Below are 16,269 nucleotides of genomic sequence, written 5' to 3'. Positions count from 1 at the left end.
ATATTCTTTCGCATTCGTCCATTATACCACATTTCCCAGCTCTGAGTCCCCCAAAATTCCTTGCTTCTTCTTGATTGTAGAACTAACATTAGACCGAGAAATAGAAACATTCGGATTTAGCCGCACGTCTCTCAAGACGGCTAAACCCGAATGATTCTAGTTATAGGTCTTGTGTTAGTTCTAGTGATAGTGTAAGACTAGAACTAACCCTAGACCGAGAACTAGAAGCATTCAGATTTATCCGCACGTTTCTCAAGACGGCCAAACACGAATGATTCTAGTTCTAGGTCTTGTATTATCTCTAGTGATAGTGCTAGTGTAAAACTAATACTAACACTAGACCGAGAACTAGAAACATTCGGATTTAGACTATTCTAGTTTAAACTATACATCATTGTGGAATTTTTTGTTATCTACATAAGATATCATTCCTTGTAATCATCACACAATGAACCTGGACTATCTCAATGCTAAATTAATTCATGGTTAGTCTCCACATTCTAGCACCATTTTGTATCGGTCCATATATCTTGCGCAAGATTCGTCTTTCAAAAAGTCTTAATTTCTGTTCATCTCCTACCGACATAGTCCATGCTTAGCGTCCGAATCTTGCTCTTGCTCTTATAACAGTGCGATAGATCTTGACTTTGGATTTTCTGCCTGAAATTAGTAAATGATCCTATTCCATCATCGAGAATCAATGTTTGTAAATAGCAGCATAAGGAGAAATTTCCACATATTTAAGAAATTAGGCATCCAATGACTTCTTAAAATACTCCTACTCAGGAAAGTTACACATAATGAAATCTTGATACCCAATATCCGTGGTATCCTCTCAAATTTTCTTCTTCTTTGCGACAGCCAAGTATTATTCTACCCATTCTGTTCTGCCTATCTTTCCAACTTTTTGGAGGTGGTCCTGTCGGCCTTTCGGGTTCTGGCCTACTATCTATGGCAATCATTCGTAGTATATTCTTACGCATTCATCCATTATACCACATCTTCCAGCTATAAGTCCTCCCAAAATCCTTGCTTCTTCTTGATTCTAGAACTAACACTAGACCGAGAACTATAAATATTCGGATTTAGCCGCACGTCTCTCAAGACGGCTAAACCCGAATGATTCTAGTTCTAGGTCTTGTGTTAGTTCTAGGTCTTGTGTTAGTTCTAGTGATAGTGCTAGTGTAAAACTAGAACTAACACTAGACTGAGAACTAGAAACATTCGGATTTAGCCGCACGTGTCCCAAAGCGGCTAAATCCGAACGATTCTAGTTCTAGGTCTTGTGTTAGTTCTAGTGATAGTGTAAAACTAGAACTAACACTAAACCGAGAACTAGAAACATTAAGATTTAGCCGCAAGTCTCTCAAGACTCCTAAACCCCAAGGTCTATAGAACATAAGGTTACCCAATGCCGATTCTCCTCCTCTGAGGGGCAAGGTGGGTCAGCGACGTAGCTGGTTCTATGAACAACACAACAAGATGCGAGGTTTAAATATTTTATATAGACTGTACCACAAGTATAGGCACGTATAGGCTATCTTTTACTCTGACTGTATCGAACCAGTGACGTCAATCTGCGGGGTAATAATCGATACTACACAGGCATAGGGAATTAGGTAACCTTATGTTCTATAAACCTTGGCTAAACCCGAATGATTCTAGTTCTAGGTCTTGTATTAGTAATAGTGATAGTGCTAGTGTAAAACTAATACTAACACTAGACCGAGACCTAGAAACATTCGGATTTAGCCGCACGTCTCTCAAGACGGCTAAACCCGAATGATTCTAGTTCTAGGTTTTGTGTTAGTTCTAGTGATAGTGCTAGTGTAAAACTAGAACTAACACTAGACCAAGAACTAGAAACATTCGGATTTAGCCGCACGACTCTCAAAACGGCTTAACCCGAATGATTCTAGTTCTAGGTCTTATGTTAGTTCTAGTGAAAGTGTAAAACTCATGTTAGTTCTAGTTTTAGTTCAATACAAATATGCAACATAGTGATATTTTATGGTAACTAACGCTATCTACCACCTGCCAGCCGTTTTAAGAGAGGTATAGCTAAACGAAATGTTTCTAGTTTTAGGTCTACTGCTGGTATTAGTCTAATTTTAGTGTAATGTCAAATTATATTGACATGTTGCATTTTATATGGGACAAAGTAAGTAGGTACGCCCTGGTTTTTATTGTTTCAACAAATAAGTAATTAAATTCGTAACTACAGTTTACTTAAATCCTCTCTGGTTTTAAAACTCCCGCCAAAAAATAGCTTTGAAAAATTTCACTGTGTAAACGTGACTTTTCACTTTACCCCTCCGAATTAGAGTATTGCTGACTTGTTGACTTGAAAACCTCGTCGATCTGTTTTTCCAAAACACCTGTTGTCCCACGCTTGTTATTATGTATTTCAGAATGAGGTGTGGCAGGAGACGAGAAAATAACTTTATGAATTTGTCTAAAAGGGAAATTCTTCGGTATATCTCTGACAAGGGAAGTGTCACAACTGTGTCTCACCGATTTCGATGCAATTTGGTACAGTCATAGAATGGGCCAAAATAAGGTTCGCACATTTTTTTATACGTGCGGTAAAAGCCCCTGGGGCGAGTTATAGGGGTTGAAAGTTTGGAGAAAAAGTACGTTTTCACTTATATTTTGAAAACGAAAAGTGCTATCAAAATTTGGTAAATTGTAACTGATATTCATTTTAAAAGAGCTTTCTTTTGATGTGTCACACATATAGCAGAGGGTTAAAAAGGGCGAACTACCCCTATTTTTTTGGAATTATTTAAAAACCACCCTATCGATTTTGGCGGCATTAAGTATACTTCTAGTGCGTTCAAAAATATTAGTTAAGGGTTTTTTCCCATTCGCCCTAGATCAACCCCAGCGAAGTTACGGGGGTTAACATGTAAGCACTTTTCGTAAGAATGATGTGATAAAATTGTCAGGTATTTTGAAAATACTTTAAACAAAACCGTAAATTAGTCGCACAATAAAATGTTTAGTGTAAAATAAGGCATAATACACCATATAGGGGTTGTTGGGGTTATCCACCCCCTTAAAAATTAATTCTATCCCGGGCGTTATTTGTCGATTACGGCGAAATTTGGTACTGTGTTTGTTTTATATTTGAAGTAAAAATTTTTGAAAATGGTTATAAGGGTTACAAATTAGGGGTAGTTTTTTGTTTATACCTCGAAGATGAAAACTGCCATCGTAACTGTGGTATTGTTTTTTAAAAATCTATCTATCGATGTTCCACGAGGTAAACTACCCTCATTTTCTTTAAATAATAAATATAAAACTACTAGATAAATAAGATATTTTATTTATTTATGAGTTAAAAAGCAACTGACAAAAAAAATAGTTCAATATACCAAAGAAGTTTATTCTACATTACTAATTGACGTTTTTTATGTATTATATTAATTTTCAATATTAAATTTATTTTTATTCTACGTAGTGTTGGCAAAAATGAAAGTCGTGGAAAAAATGTTTTAAACATAAGGATTTTTTACACCATGCACATGTTATGACCGCTATATCCCCACAGATATCACACGTTGGCTTCTCACTCGAAAAGCAAACTTCCACGGGATTTTCAAAATGGTCTGGTCTCTCCTCTATATAGCCACTTGCAAACCATGCGTATTTAAAAACATTTATAAACCGAGGGGAAGCCAACTGGTTATGCGTCAACGATTGCAATTTTAATATGTTATCCCTCTGATGTAAATTGACATCATACTGGTAAAGAATAATCTGATCAGAGAATCTTCTAATAAAATTTTTCCATATTCTGAAACCAAATACATCTAGGGGCTGTATTTGACCTGTTGTCCCTGCAGGTATAGATAAATGTTTAAAATTAGTACCTGATGGAGTTATTTCACTAATAACTTCAGGACAATGGCCACTCCAAGAATCTAATAATAATAATGATTTAGAACCAGTATTTGGAAAATATACATTTTGGAGCCAATTTTTCATGTGTTCTGAAGTTAACTTTCCAGATTTTGATGCCAAAACGTATATATTGTCTGCTTTAAACATTGTATTTGCTACCCTCGGTCCAAAGCTGCCAGAGGGTTCTTTTAAAACAATAAAAAGTGGAGAAAGAAGTTTCCCATCAGCAGATATTACGGGTTGAATTGTGTAACTGTGCGTTGTAGATGACACCGACTGGACCACACTTTCTACGGTTTTAACTCCTAAATCGCTTAATGTTCTTCCCGAATGGAATTCCAAGTTAAAACCGCTCTGATCCGAATTGTAGGTGTTTTCAGGTCCATATATTTGGATTTGTAGCTTTGCCTCTTTAACGAAATCTTTTGCTAAAGTTTTTACTCGATCAACATTTCCAATTTGTTTTTGGGATAGAAATTTTGTTATTTTTCGGCTTACTAACCGATTTGCTTTCTTAAAACGTTGCACCCAGCTATGAGATGCTTTGAACAGTTGAGGAGATAAATTCTTTTCATTTCTAGCTTGTATAGCCCATCTGCGTATATCAATATCATGTAGTGGCAATTTATTATCTACGGCGGCTCTCGCTTGATTAATTACAAATTCGGTAATTTCTGCTAATTTTTCTTTGTATGTCCCTCTTTCTTCAATATATTTAGACCATCTGTGCAATTGGGTCTTTGACGTTACTTTTCGGTATTTGTTTTTTACGGTTTCTAGTTTCAAATAACCTTTCTTCCCACTTGTCCAGTAATTTACCGCCTCTAATTTGTACTCGTAGTCGATGTCATCCTTCAATGGACAATGAGCATCAGTATCTTCTACAAACCTGTCAGTTGTATCCTGGTCTTCAATAATTTGCTGACCGTCATTGATGCCATTGGATGAATCGAAAATTAATACAGTTTCGTCTTCAATTTGCATATTGTAGTCTTCCATACTTTCCATTAAAATACGCTGTATATTTTCTTTTAAACTAACTTCTGCTTCATTTACAGGAGTCTGGGGAATATTCATAACAGTAAAAACTGTCATTAGCAAATTTAAAACGTTTATTGGGTTTATTGTAACCATTGCTTCTGTCAGTTGCTCTGAAACTAAAATCTACCCACTGGGCACACGTTCTTTTATACTAGAAAAAACTATTTTGAGAAATGACCTTTAGCAAGCGGCACTAAAAAAACAAATATTGTGCCAAAATTTTTTTGGTAGGTGTATTTTTGGCAACATTATGTAGAATAAAAATAAACTAATAAACTATATAAAACAAACACAGTACCAAATTTCGCCGTAATCAACAAGTAATGCCCGGGATAGAATTAATTTTTAAGGGGGTGGTTAACCCCAACCACCCCTAAATGGTGTATTATGCCTTATTTTACATTAAACATTTTATTGTGCGACTAATTTACGGTTTTGTTAAAGTATTTTCAAAATACCTGACAATTTTATCACATCATTCTTACGAAAAGTGGTTACATGTTAACCCCCGTAACTTCGCTGGGGATGATCTAGAGCGAATGGGAAAAAACCCTTAACTAATATTTTTGAACGTGCTGGAAGTATACTTAATGCCGCCAAAATCGATAGGGTGGTTTTTAAATAATTCCAAAAAAATAGGGGTAGTTCGCCCTTCTTAACCCTCTGGTATATGTGTGATACATCAAAAGAAAGCTCTTTTAAAATGAATATCAGTTACAATTTACCAAATTTTGATAGCACTTTTCATTTTTAAAATATAAGTGAAAACGTACTTTTTCTCCAAACTTTCAACCCCTATAACTCGCCCCAGGGGCTTTTACCGCACGTATAAAAAAATGTACGAACCTTATTTTGGCCCATTCTATGACTGTACCAAATTGCATCGAAATCGGTGAGACACAGTTGTGACACTTCCCTTGTGAGTATGATGGCGTTCCTTTCTTAACCGTTTGCGGGCAGCATTTAGAAAAAATCGTGTTTCAGATAGCATTTTATAGAATATTAATAAAGATGCGGCGTTTTTTTTCAAAAAAATGTATATCAGACATACATGTGCCTTATCAGCTACTACATAAAGCACATCTCCTGTACCTCCCATAAAGTGGCATATGTAGAACCTGATCCCATCTTTTCTCAAGGGGAACCATTGGTTTATAAATACTACTACTTGGAGGGTTATTCTGTCCCAAACTAGGTTTTCCTTTATTTGTTTCTTCCCTTCCAGTTCATACCAATCCTGCAAGTACTGCTAAACGAAACGCCTTCAAATTCATGCCACTGCTATTGTTACACCTTTGCTGAAAAATTATGAACGCACCATTTTCTGCTCTTCCTATCTATTCATAGATTTTTTTCAGCATATCTGCTTTGTCGACGAAACCCATATTTTGGTTATAGTGCTTCAAGACCATCGGACAGGAAACATTTTTCGTCTCGCCATTCTTCTTCATCCTGATAACATAAATTGTTTTGAACGAATTTTCGCAATTGGAGACCAACAAAACTATTCTCTTGTCCATCCATTTAACACAGGAGATGTCGTCATCAGTGATCCTCCAATCAAAATCACTACGCTTCAAATTTTTATCAGCTTTGAAGTTCTCTGGTATTAGTTTTCCGCCTTTACTGATGGTTCCTGTGGCGTAAACCTCCAGAATCTGATCAAATCAGTAATAACCCGAGGTCCTAAATGTTTTTCTACGATCTCACTAACTTTTCCTAGATATATTTGGAATTTGTCGATGTAGCCACTTGCATCTCCTCGAGTCCAAACCTTGTAGCCCCATTTTATGGGCTTGTTAGATATGTTTTGTCGGATCGCAGAACGGTCTTTGAAAAGAATCATTGATTTTGGAGTTTGTACATCCTTCAGTATTTGATTATACAGCTTCGTGAGTTGTTCTGTCAGTCCTTCTTTTTCTCACTTCAGCAACTCATTGGAGATATTGTCAAAACCTGGTAATCTGCCGTGTCTTAGTTGTTTCAGCAACTATTTTCTCAACTTCTTCAACATCTAGTATTGTAGTGTCTTGGTATGGTACTTTGGTATTGGATTCATTCTTAAGTTCCATATGGGTCATTTTTCATTTCTTTACTAAACTTCTCCGAATGCTCTCTCTTTATGCCCCTTATGCTCTCTGAACCAAGGCTTTTTGTCCCTATAAGGGGTATTAACATTAATAGTGCTTACACTATATACCTTTCAGTTCTTAGCGATTTGATGTTGTATTTCTTTGACAGATTTTTATGGGTAGATGAATTTTAGGGATTTTCTCATCGGGGTCTTTTTCTATCACTAAATTGTGGTCCTATGCTATGTTGGTTATTAAATATCTAACATCCAATCTTTGTTGTAGTCAGATTGCCCTTTGCTTCCTTGAAACGTGATTTTTTATAGTCTTCGTCATCGTTGGCATCCTATTCCGAGGCTCTGTTTGGATTTTCTGTGGGGCTGTGCTGCAGATGGAGTTATCTCTGAAACTCAAAAATGAAATCATTACTAGAAGTTCATCTTCGCCAACATTTCCGGAGTTGTTTCAAGAAAAAGCCAATCATATCATCATTACCCTATGTATATTTTTTTGAAAAGTTACAATTATATAACATTCTTACTAAATTCAACTCATCGACACCTTATCTAACTAATTAGTTGTAAATTTTCATTTTATTGTGACATAATTAACAGCGTTTTTTAAATTGTTAATAGGTATAACAGAAGAATTTACCACAGAATACCCAATAGATAATACTACAAGTAAGACTGAATTTCAATTCGGACCAATAGCTGATTATTTACCGAAGAAAATGCCTTTATATCCGAAACACCCTGGAGGAAAACCTGGCAATCTTTATTTTAAATATGATCCCGTAAGTGCTGAAAGCATCGATGATTTTACAAACGAATTCGAAAATAAATCAACATTAACGAGTGATAATACTGAAGATTACTCAAAAAATTTTGAAGCACATTCAATACCAACTGCCACTAATTTAGATGATTTATCTGATAAAATAGAAAAACTTTTAAAAGCAACTACAAGTACCGAAAGCATTGAAGATGTAGCTAATAAAATTGCGAGTTATTTATCGACTACGTCAACAACAGAAGATTTGGATGTTAAAAATACCTACACTGATAAAAGAAAGCGTCCTAACGAAGTCTTGGAAGCTCTAAAATATTCTTATAAATACAGCAAACCTGAAATTGATGAAACCATAAAAGAATCATCTAAAAATCTCGCTGATTTAGATATTTTAAAAGATTTTAATACAGAAAAAGAAGATAGTAAAAAGCAAAGTTTTACTTTATACATGGGGCCTCATTTTACAGCATCAAACATCACTCATATTTATGTCCAAGATGAAATGGGAAGTGGCGTTATGATCGGGTTGGCAAACTCGACGGAAATTGAAAAACTATTTAGTAGTAAAAGTTCTGATAGTGATGAGGGTATCACGGAAAGCGAAACTACTAAAAAAACTACATCAACCAAGAAATCAAAGAAGCTTCAAGTACCAAAGGAAGCTGGAGTTGAAACTGATTATGATATGTCTGAATATAAATCGATAATTGATGTATTATCTACAAAATTAAAGGATTCAACTCGATCTTTCAGTAAAGGGAAACATCGATCGTTGAAGAAATTGACTCATTCGAAGTTAAATGCAAAAATGAGAAGATTAAATCGAGGTAAATTAAAGGAAGGTGGTATTAAAAGGAATGTTAGATCATGTAATGTGAGAACTATTAAAAATGAAATGAAAAAAGAAAGAACTCCATTAAGAAATATAACAAATTTGAGTAAATATAAGAAGAAAGATCATTCAAGCACAACTCAAACAACAAAGACAACTTTAAATATGCTAAATTCCTCTTGGTGTAACACCGATGCAAATAGTAAATCTGAAACGATTACGACAACAACCAAAAAAACTTCCAAATCATCTGGAAGTGATCAAAACAGTAACCCTGATATTTTATATAAAGATTATGTTCCTGAGAAGAATGCATTGGATGATTATAATATTGATTATGTGATTGGGACGCCGATAAAAACACATTTATTCAAAGAACTTGCCGATAAAGATGAGTGTAAGGAAACAACAACAATTTGTGTAACAACGACGGAATGTGTTACAACGACGGTGGCCACGAAACCTGTAGAAAATAGTGAACTAATTAATGGAAATAGTAGTGAAGAAATTAATGGGCAGATTAATGGACAAATAACTGAACAGATTAGTGGAGAAATAACTGGGCAAGCAACAATAAGTATGGAAACAACAAGTGTAGAAACAACAACATGGTCGTCTTTTAATGAGTTACTTAAATATTGCGAATCGTCAAATAATTATGATTCAAAATCTGAAATAGTTCCTGGACTACCTTTTGATACAACAACATATTCGTCAATAATGAATTATGATTATGAAACGACTACAAAATATTTTGTTGGGAATCCAACGATTGCAAATACACCTAGTTATGTGCCTTCAAATGATTATGCAAATCCAAATGATTATGCAAATACAAATGAATATACAACAACAAATGAATGCACAACAACTAAATATACAATGATGCCAATGATTAATAATTACGAAACAACAACTCCTTCTTTCAGTGCAAATCCAACGATTGTAGCTACAACAACAACTACAAATGAATGCGCAACTCCTTCTTTAAGTGCAAATCAAACGATTGTAGCTACAACAACAACTAACGTAACTACAAATGAATGCGCAACGAAAACATCTGCAATAACCGCAATGGAAACTACATCTACTCAAAGTAGTGCATTAGAGACAACAACATCAACATTAACTAACATTCCAATTAATAAAGCAACTCCCCAAGAAATGCTTGCAATCAAATACAGTTTACCTGCTAAAAAAATAGTATTTTTACCACCAAAGCTTTCGATTGAAAGTGATACAACTGAGAATGAGGATGATTTTGAGGAGTTGTACTCAACTCCTCAAGTTTTAGTTGGGTTGAAAGGGTTACATAATGTTAAAAATAATATCGAAAACAACATCATGAGAACATTACCAAGAAAAACAGAAAATGAATTTGATGAATTATCTCCCTCCACCATATTAAAGAAACACACCCCATCTTTAAGAATAATGGATGATTATGAATTGGAGAAAACAACTTTTGCACGAAATCCTTTTACGTATCAAATGTATGTTATCGATGAAAATCAACCAACAGAATCGAAGTTTTTCATCAATGACCTTTACGATGATTCGAAAGTTACAACTCAAGGAAAATATTCCGAAGAAAATTTTAATCCTTATCCCATCGAAAATGAAATTAAGAGGTTGTTGCGACTCAAAACGAAAAATAAACAAAAATCTTTTCACACCGAAAGTGATGATGATTTAAATGTTTATAATAAGAAGAGTGAGGAAGAAGCAATCGTATTTCCAAGAGAAGATACTGAAGTTAATGAAACAACATTATCAACACAGAGAGATGATGTAGTTAATAATACAACGAATTCAACTTCGAGTGAAGAAGAGGATGATGAAACCTCGACGACATCGACGTCAACGAAAAATCACGAGAAATTCATTCATTTAAAAGATGTTCAGGATGATAAAAAACATAAGAATAAAACTAATATATCTAGTTCAGATATGGAATGTGTATATGGTTCGAGTTTGCATGTTAATGCCACGAGTTTGCATGTTAACGCCACCACGAATTGTGGACTAAACAATACTAATTGTACCACTCAAACTACCCCAACTGATGACTATTGGTTAATGTTGCTTAAATATAGTGAAGGATTTTCTGATTCTCCTTTCACACCAGTTAGTAAATATCGCAAAATGGCTAAAACAACATCTCAAAGAAAATTTAAAACATCAACTAATTTCGGAATGGATTTAGCCGAAAAAGTTAACGAAGATTCATCGCTGTTTTCAATAGAAGAAGATGCCCTCGCAAATTCTGAGGATCAATTATTCCAACAACCGATTTTGCCCGAAAATAAAGATGAATTGGAGCAAAGCTCTAATTTTGATAACCAATATATTATGAGTGAAGAACCCATCGATACATTAACCCAAAACCTTTTAAAATACAACATGCACACAACAATTAATCCGATTAATTCAACGTTTGAGCATAACACCGCTAAGAAAAGTTTGTATTCATTTATTTGGAAGAAACCGAAAGGAATATCTAAAAAAATAAGCGAAGCTTGGAAACAACTTGAAAAAGAAACTAATACAGTGGCGGTTTTAGAGGATGCAAGTCTTTTTACGATAGAAGAAAATCAAGGGGATGTTGGAGAAGATGTCGTTATTTTGTCTAAGCCGTTGAAATCGTTGAATTCGGGACAAACTTTCGGCGATAAAAAGGACAAAAGTAAAACGTTAATTGATAACGAAGTGAATCTTCATGGTAAAAAAGAAAAAATTACTCGAAAAGGATCGCCTAAGAAAATCACTAAGAAAATTAAGTTAAATAATAATAAAAAATTATTTACTCAAAATGGAATTTATTATGCTAAAGGAAACAATTTAACAAAAAAATCAACGACGAAATCTTTTAAAACTCTTAGTAAAAATAAAAACAAGAAATTAAGGGTTAAAAGCACTGAGTCAGATGAAGAAATTAATAAGAGGTGGAACGAAAAAATTAAAAAGTTAAATCTTAAAAAGAGAAGTAATTATTTGAGTAGAAATATTAAAAGTTTAAATGAAGATGAAGATGATAATATTTCGTTGGCGGAAATTTTTAATAAAATTAACTTTATACCGAAAAATAATGATGAATTAATCGACAATAATAATAACAACATCCAATCAAACGAATATACCTTAACAAGGAAAGAAGGTGATAAAATTAAATCCAATGGAAAATTAGAAAATAAAAAAGTATCAAAAAATAATTTAACTACTCGCTCAACTCATTCAAGCTCCCATAAAACTACAACGAGAATTAAAACGGAATCGCCGTTTAAAAAATTAAATGTAACCACTTTGAAACCCGCTGCTTATTTATATTTGCGAGCTAAGAAGACAACTTTATCCGGGAAGAATAGAAATAAAAGTAAGTTTACTCATAAAGATCATAAGAAAGGACCGAAATTGAGTCATAAAGTTAATGGGATGTCTCAAAAAGGTACTACGAATATCTTAGATCTTAAATTAGTGTCTGTTCCTCCTACTAAACGGGTTAATAAAGGAAGAGTTTCAAATGTATCAAAAACAATGGGTAAATCGACGAAGAAAAATAGCGAATTAAGTACAACACATTCTTTGATTTCGAAAACATCAATTTCTAAATTGAAGAATCAATCGGTTATACCATCAAATACTCAACCAAGGAATTCGTTATCGACTACATTAATTACTCCATTTACGATTCCTTTAACAACTTCGTCAAGGACTTCATTAACGAATTCATTAACTTCGCAATTTACAACTTCTTCACCGACTTCTTTGCCGACTTCGTTACCAACTTCGTTACCGACTTCTTTACGTACTTCTTCGCCGACTTCTTTACCAACTTCTTTACCGACTTCTTCACCGACTTCTTTACCGACTACTTTACCGACTTCTTTACCGACTACTTTACCGACTTCTTTACCCACTTCTTTACCGACGTCTTTACCAACTTGGTTACCGACTTCTTTACCAACGTCTTTATCGACTTCTTCACCAATTTCTTTATCGACTTCTTCACCAACTTCATCATTAACGACTTTATCAAAGACTCCAGTTACGGCTTCACTCACGACTCCCTCAACGACTTCGTTAACGTCTCCATTAAAACCTACATCAACGGTTCAAACGTTTCCAATAACGACTCCATCACCGATTTCATTAAAGACTCCATCAACTACTTCAGCAACGATTTCATTAACGACTCCATCAAAGATTCCGTTAACGACTACATCAAAGATTCCTTTAACGACTTCTTCAGTAACGAGTCCATTAACGACTTCTTCATCAACGATTCCAATAAAGACTAATTCGAAGCATTCCTCTAACAAGTTGTGGAATTTGATTTCGAAGTATGCAAAAACAACGCAAAAAATGATTAATATTCCCTTAATTATGAAAACGCAACCGATGCTTGAAAGAACGACGAGGACTTCCTCCCTGCCTAATAGCGTTGGTGATGAAGATGGCTACACGACTGATGTTACTACGGAGCATGTTATAGAAGTTACTCCCGATAAGAATAAAAATGTTAACACAAAAACTTTGGTGGATGTGCAACCGACGGGAAATAAAACGCATGCGATTTTTATTTCGGAAGAAGAAACTGCACGCACTGGTACTAGTATATCTTTTTATACTGCAAGTTAGACCCCGAAATTTGAAAAATTGTTTTTGTTGCGCTATGATTTAATGTTAATTTTTTCGGGGGCTATCAGAAGATGCACGTTTTTTTTATTTAAGTTTTAACAAAGAGATTTTTGGTAATTTTTCTTGTACAACATTACACATATTGTTAGTAATTGCCGAATTCAAGATAAGATTTACGTGAGCAAACAATTTTAGACAATATATCACAATTTTAGATGATATAGCACCAATAAGGTAAATAAAGATCATTAAATGTTTCTTTGTCTTGAAGTTGATCTCACAATACTAAGACGTCTTAGGTTAAAGACGGCGAGATATATCAATGTAGTGCGCCATAAAATGGACACCGAAAAATCTAAATCAATTTAGCAATTAATAAAAAATGTAAAGCAAGGTAATACAATTTCTGTTTAAAATTGGAACCTCGAAATCAATCATCGCAAAATGGGTCATTTGATATCAAAAGTTGGTCAAAACTTTTTATTCGTATGTTAGTAAAATCGTTACATAAGGTATTTTTTTAATATAATTAACTTAAATAAAACTAGAAATTAACACAAAACGGGATATTTATTAAAAAATTATTCTGATTCGTCACACGAACTCTCCTCATTTGATTCTTCATCTTCATGAACACTTTTTTTACTTTTCTTGAGAAGAAGAAGATGAAAGGTTTCTTTGGAGAACGGTTTGGTTGATTGTCTTGGCAATGAGCGTATACTTGTAATAAGAACGTCAGAGCTCAACAGTATCTATGTATAACATCTCTATTACACGCGCCTCGGGAACATTTTCTTGCGAATCCTTGCCTGTATGTATGAAAGTGTTTATTTCTGGCTTTAGCAGCCTCCTCTGATTGCTGCCCGATCGGCAACAACGCATGTAAAATAATTTCAGCACCATGCACTAAAATTGTGCGCATGGTTGGTGTCATGGGATGTCATCTGTATCAAGTTTTTCAACCCCAGTAATTTCACTTGTCTGGTCTTAGTCTTGAAAAAATCTTCTAGCCGAATTTGGAATATCTACTAAGAGACCCATCTCCTGCCTGAATTTCTCTTGCTTTAGTTTTTTTGTCTCGACTATAGATAGTCTTTTTATCTTCTTCAGATCTTACTTGCCATTTTCCAATTGGAAGCTTGTATGACAAGTGAACGATTAATTTAAACAACCGTATTTTTGCATGAAGGACGGATATTCCTAATGATAGTGATTCTGGGTTAACATCTTTCTTCTTTGATATGTGATTAAAGCTTTTTGAAGTCATTGTAGAAGCTGTGTTAGTTGCGGCATTCCATATTTCCTCACCAACCATAGTAAATAAGTCCTCTTTTCAAAGGTACTCTCCTTTTTTGTAACTCTTTTACTGGATGTTCTACATATATGATTTCATCTTTGGCAACATGCTTTGTTTCATGAATAAACCTGATTCTTATAAGCCTACAATATCGGGGGAGAATGGCACTGGATTCTGTCACAATATTTTGCCTTCTTTACTTCTTAATCTAACAATAAGTGGAAACAAGAATTTTGGAAGATTAGTATCAGAGTTTGTTGTGTTTTCAAGCTTCTGTTTGAATTGAGTTTGGTGTGATCCATTACAGCCCCATTTGTGAATCAATTCTAAATTAGATCGTTCTTCTTTACTGCATCCTTCAAAAACTTCATCCAGTTACTGGCATAAACGAGAACAAGTATGGTCCAGAATTACTTACAGTTTCACCTCAGCACATGTGGATGTTACTAGAAATGTCTCAGATTTTGGATAGCACTGTCGTTTTGCGATTTGTAATAAACAGTTGTGAATTATACTTCAATATTGACAGCAAACCTCAATAAAGTGGTACAAATTAAAGACTGTATGCAGTAAAGCTTAATCGGAGCCTACAAACCATAATTTCACACTGCATGTTGCAAATTATAACTTAGACTTCGACCAAATGTTACGAATCTTGCTTCACTCATAAAATCATAGGTCAACACGACATGTTACATATCATAGTTACAAACTACATACTGCAAGCTACAACTGCTGACTGCATACCATTATTACTGAATTATGACTTAGGTTATAATTGCAAATTATAGTTCCACTCTAACTCATAACTGAAAACTGTAAGTTACAGCAATTGATTGCATACTATGGCCGTAGTCTGCAATAATTAGTTACAAATTGTAAACTGTGTACTGCAAACTATAAATCATAACTGCTGGATAAAGTCTGCTGCTGTTATAAAAAATTCAAACTACGTTCGGCAAACTATAAATGTGCACTCTAAATCATAATTGCAAACTGAAGGCTATAGCGGTAGACTGTAAATCTTAACTTTAAATTGAAGAATAGCTTATCATAGCTATAAACTACGTATTACAAATTATAGCTGTAAGTTGCAAACCACAGCAGTTGACTTAAAATTATAAATAATAACTACACAGTATTCTATATACGTGCGAGAAAAGCAAGAATAATTGCTCATAATATAAGCATTGTAAGGCTAAGTCCGCTAGGTAATGAATTTAATCCTAGGTATTCCAACAAAACTATAAAACATGTTCATATAATAAAATATGGACTTGCTACAATTTTTTGGATACAGACCATTGCACATCAACAAGTTGTTTAATTTTGTTTAATTTGGTGTAATTTGTTATGAACAATTTTTAATAATATAGTAATAATTATTATCCACAGTGTTTAATTTTTGAGTTAAAATTCATTCTGTTGTTCTTCTTTTTTTTCTTCCTCTTATAATAAGGGTTGTCCATGCTCTTCTTCAGCAGTTCAGAATCTTAACTGGGATGCTAAACTTCAGCTTTCGTATCACCCCTTTGGTGGACGTCCAGGAGATCTGGTCCCATACGGTTTTCCTTCCCTGACGATTCTACTATAGTCTCTTCATACTGCCCGTCTGCCTCCCGCACATTTTCAAGTGTACTATAGATTTTGGATTTTTTTAGAAAACATCCTCTTCAATATTATTTACTTGT

General features: G+C 34.3%; 1 protein-coding gene across 1 annotated transcript in view; it reads left to right on the top strand.

The window, feature by feature from the left end:
- Positions 1-16,269, top strand: part of LOC111415395 (uncharacterized) — a 65,980-nt gene that overhangs the window by 34,937 nt on the left and 14,774 nt on the right. The window contains exon 3 of the mRNA XM_071197558.1: positions 7,655-13,249. Within this exon, the coding sequence (XP_071053659.1) occupies positions 7,655-13,249 (5,595 nt within the window). The remainder of the gene's footprint in view (positions 1-7,654; positions 13,250-16,269) is intronic.

The sequence above is a fragment of the Onthophagus taurus genome, chromosome 7 (assembly GCF_036711975.1).
Source record: "Onthophagus taurus isolate NC chromosome 7, IU_Otau_3.0, whole genome shotgun sequence".
Taxonomy (NCBI): Eukaryota; Metazoa; Arthropoda; class Insecta; order Coleoptera; family Scarabaeidae; genus Onthophagus; species Onthophagus taurus.
The sequence above is the reverse complement of the archived record's forward strand: the minus strand, read 5'-3'. Positions and strand labels throughout refer to the sequence as shown.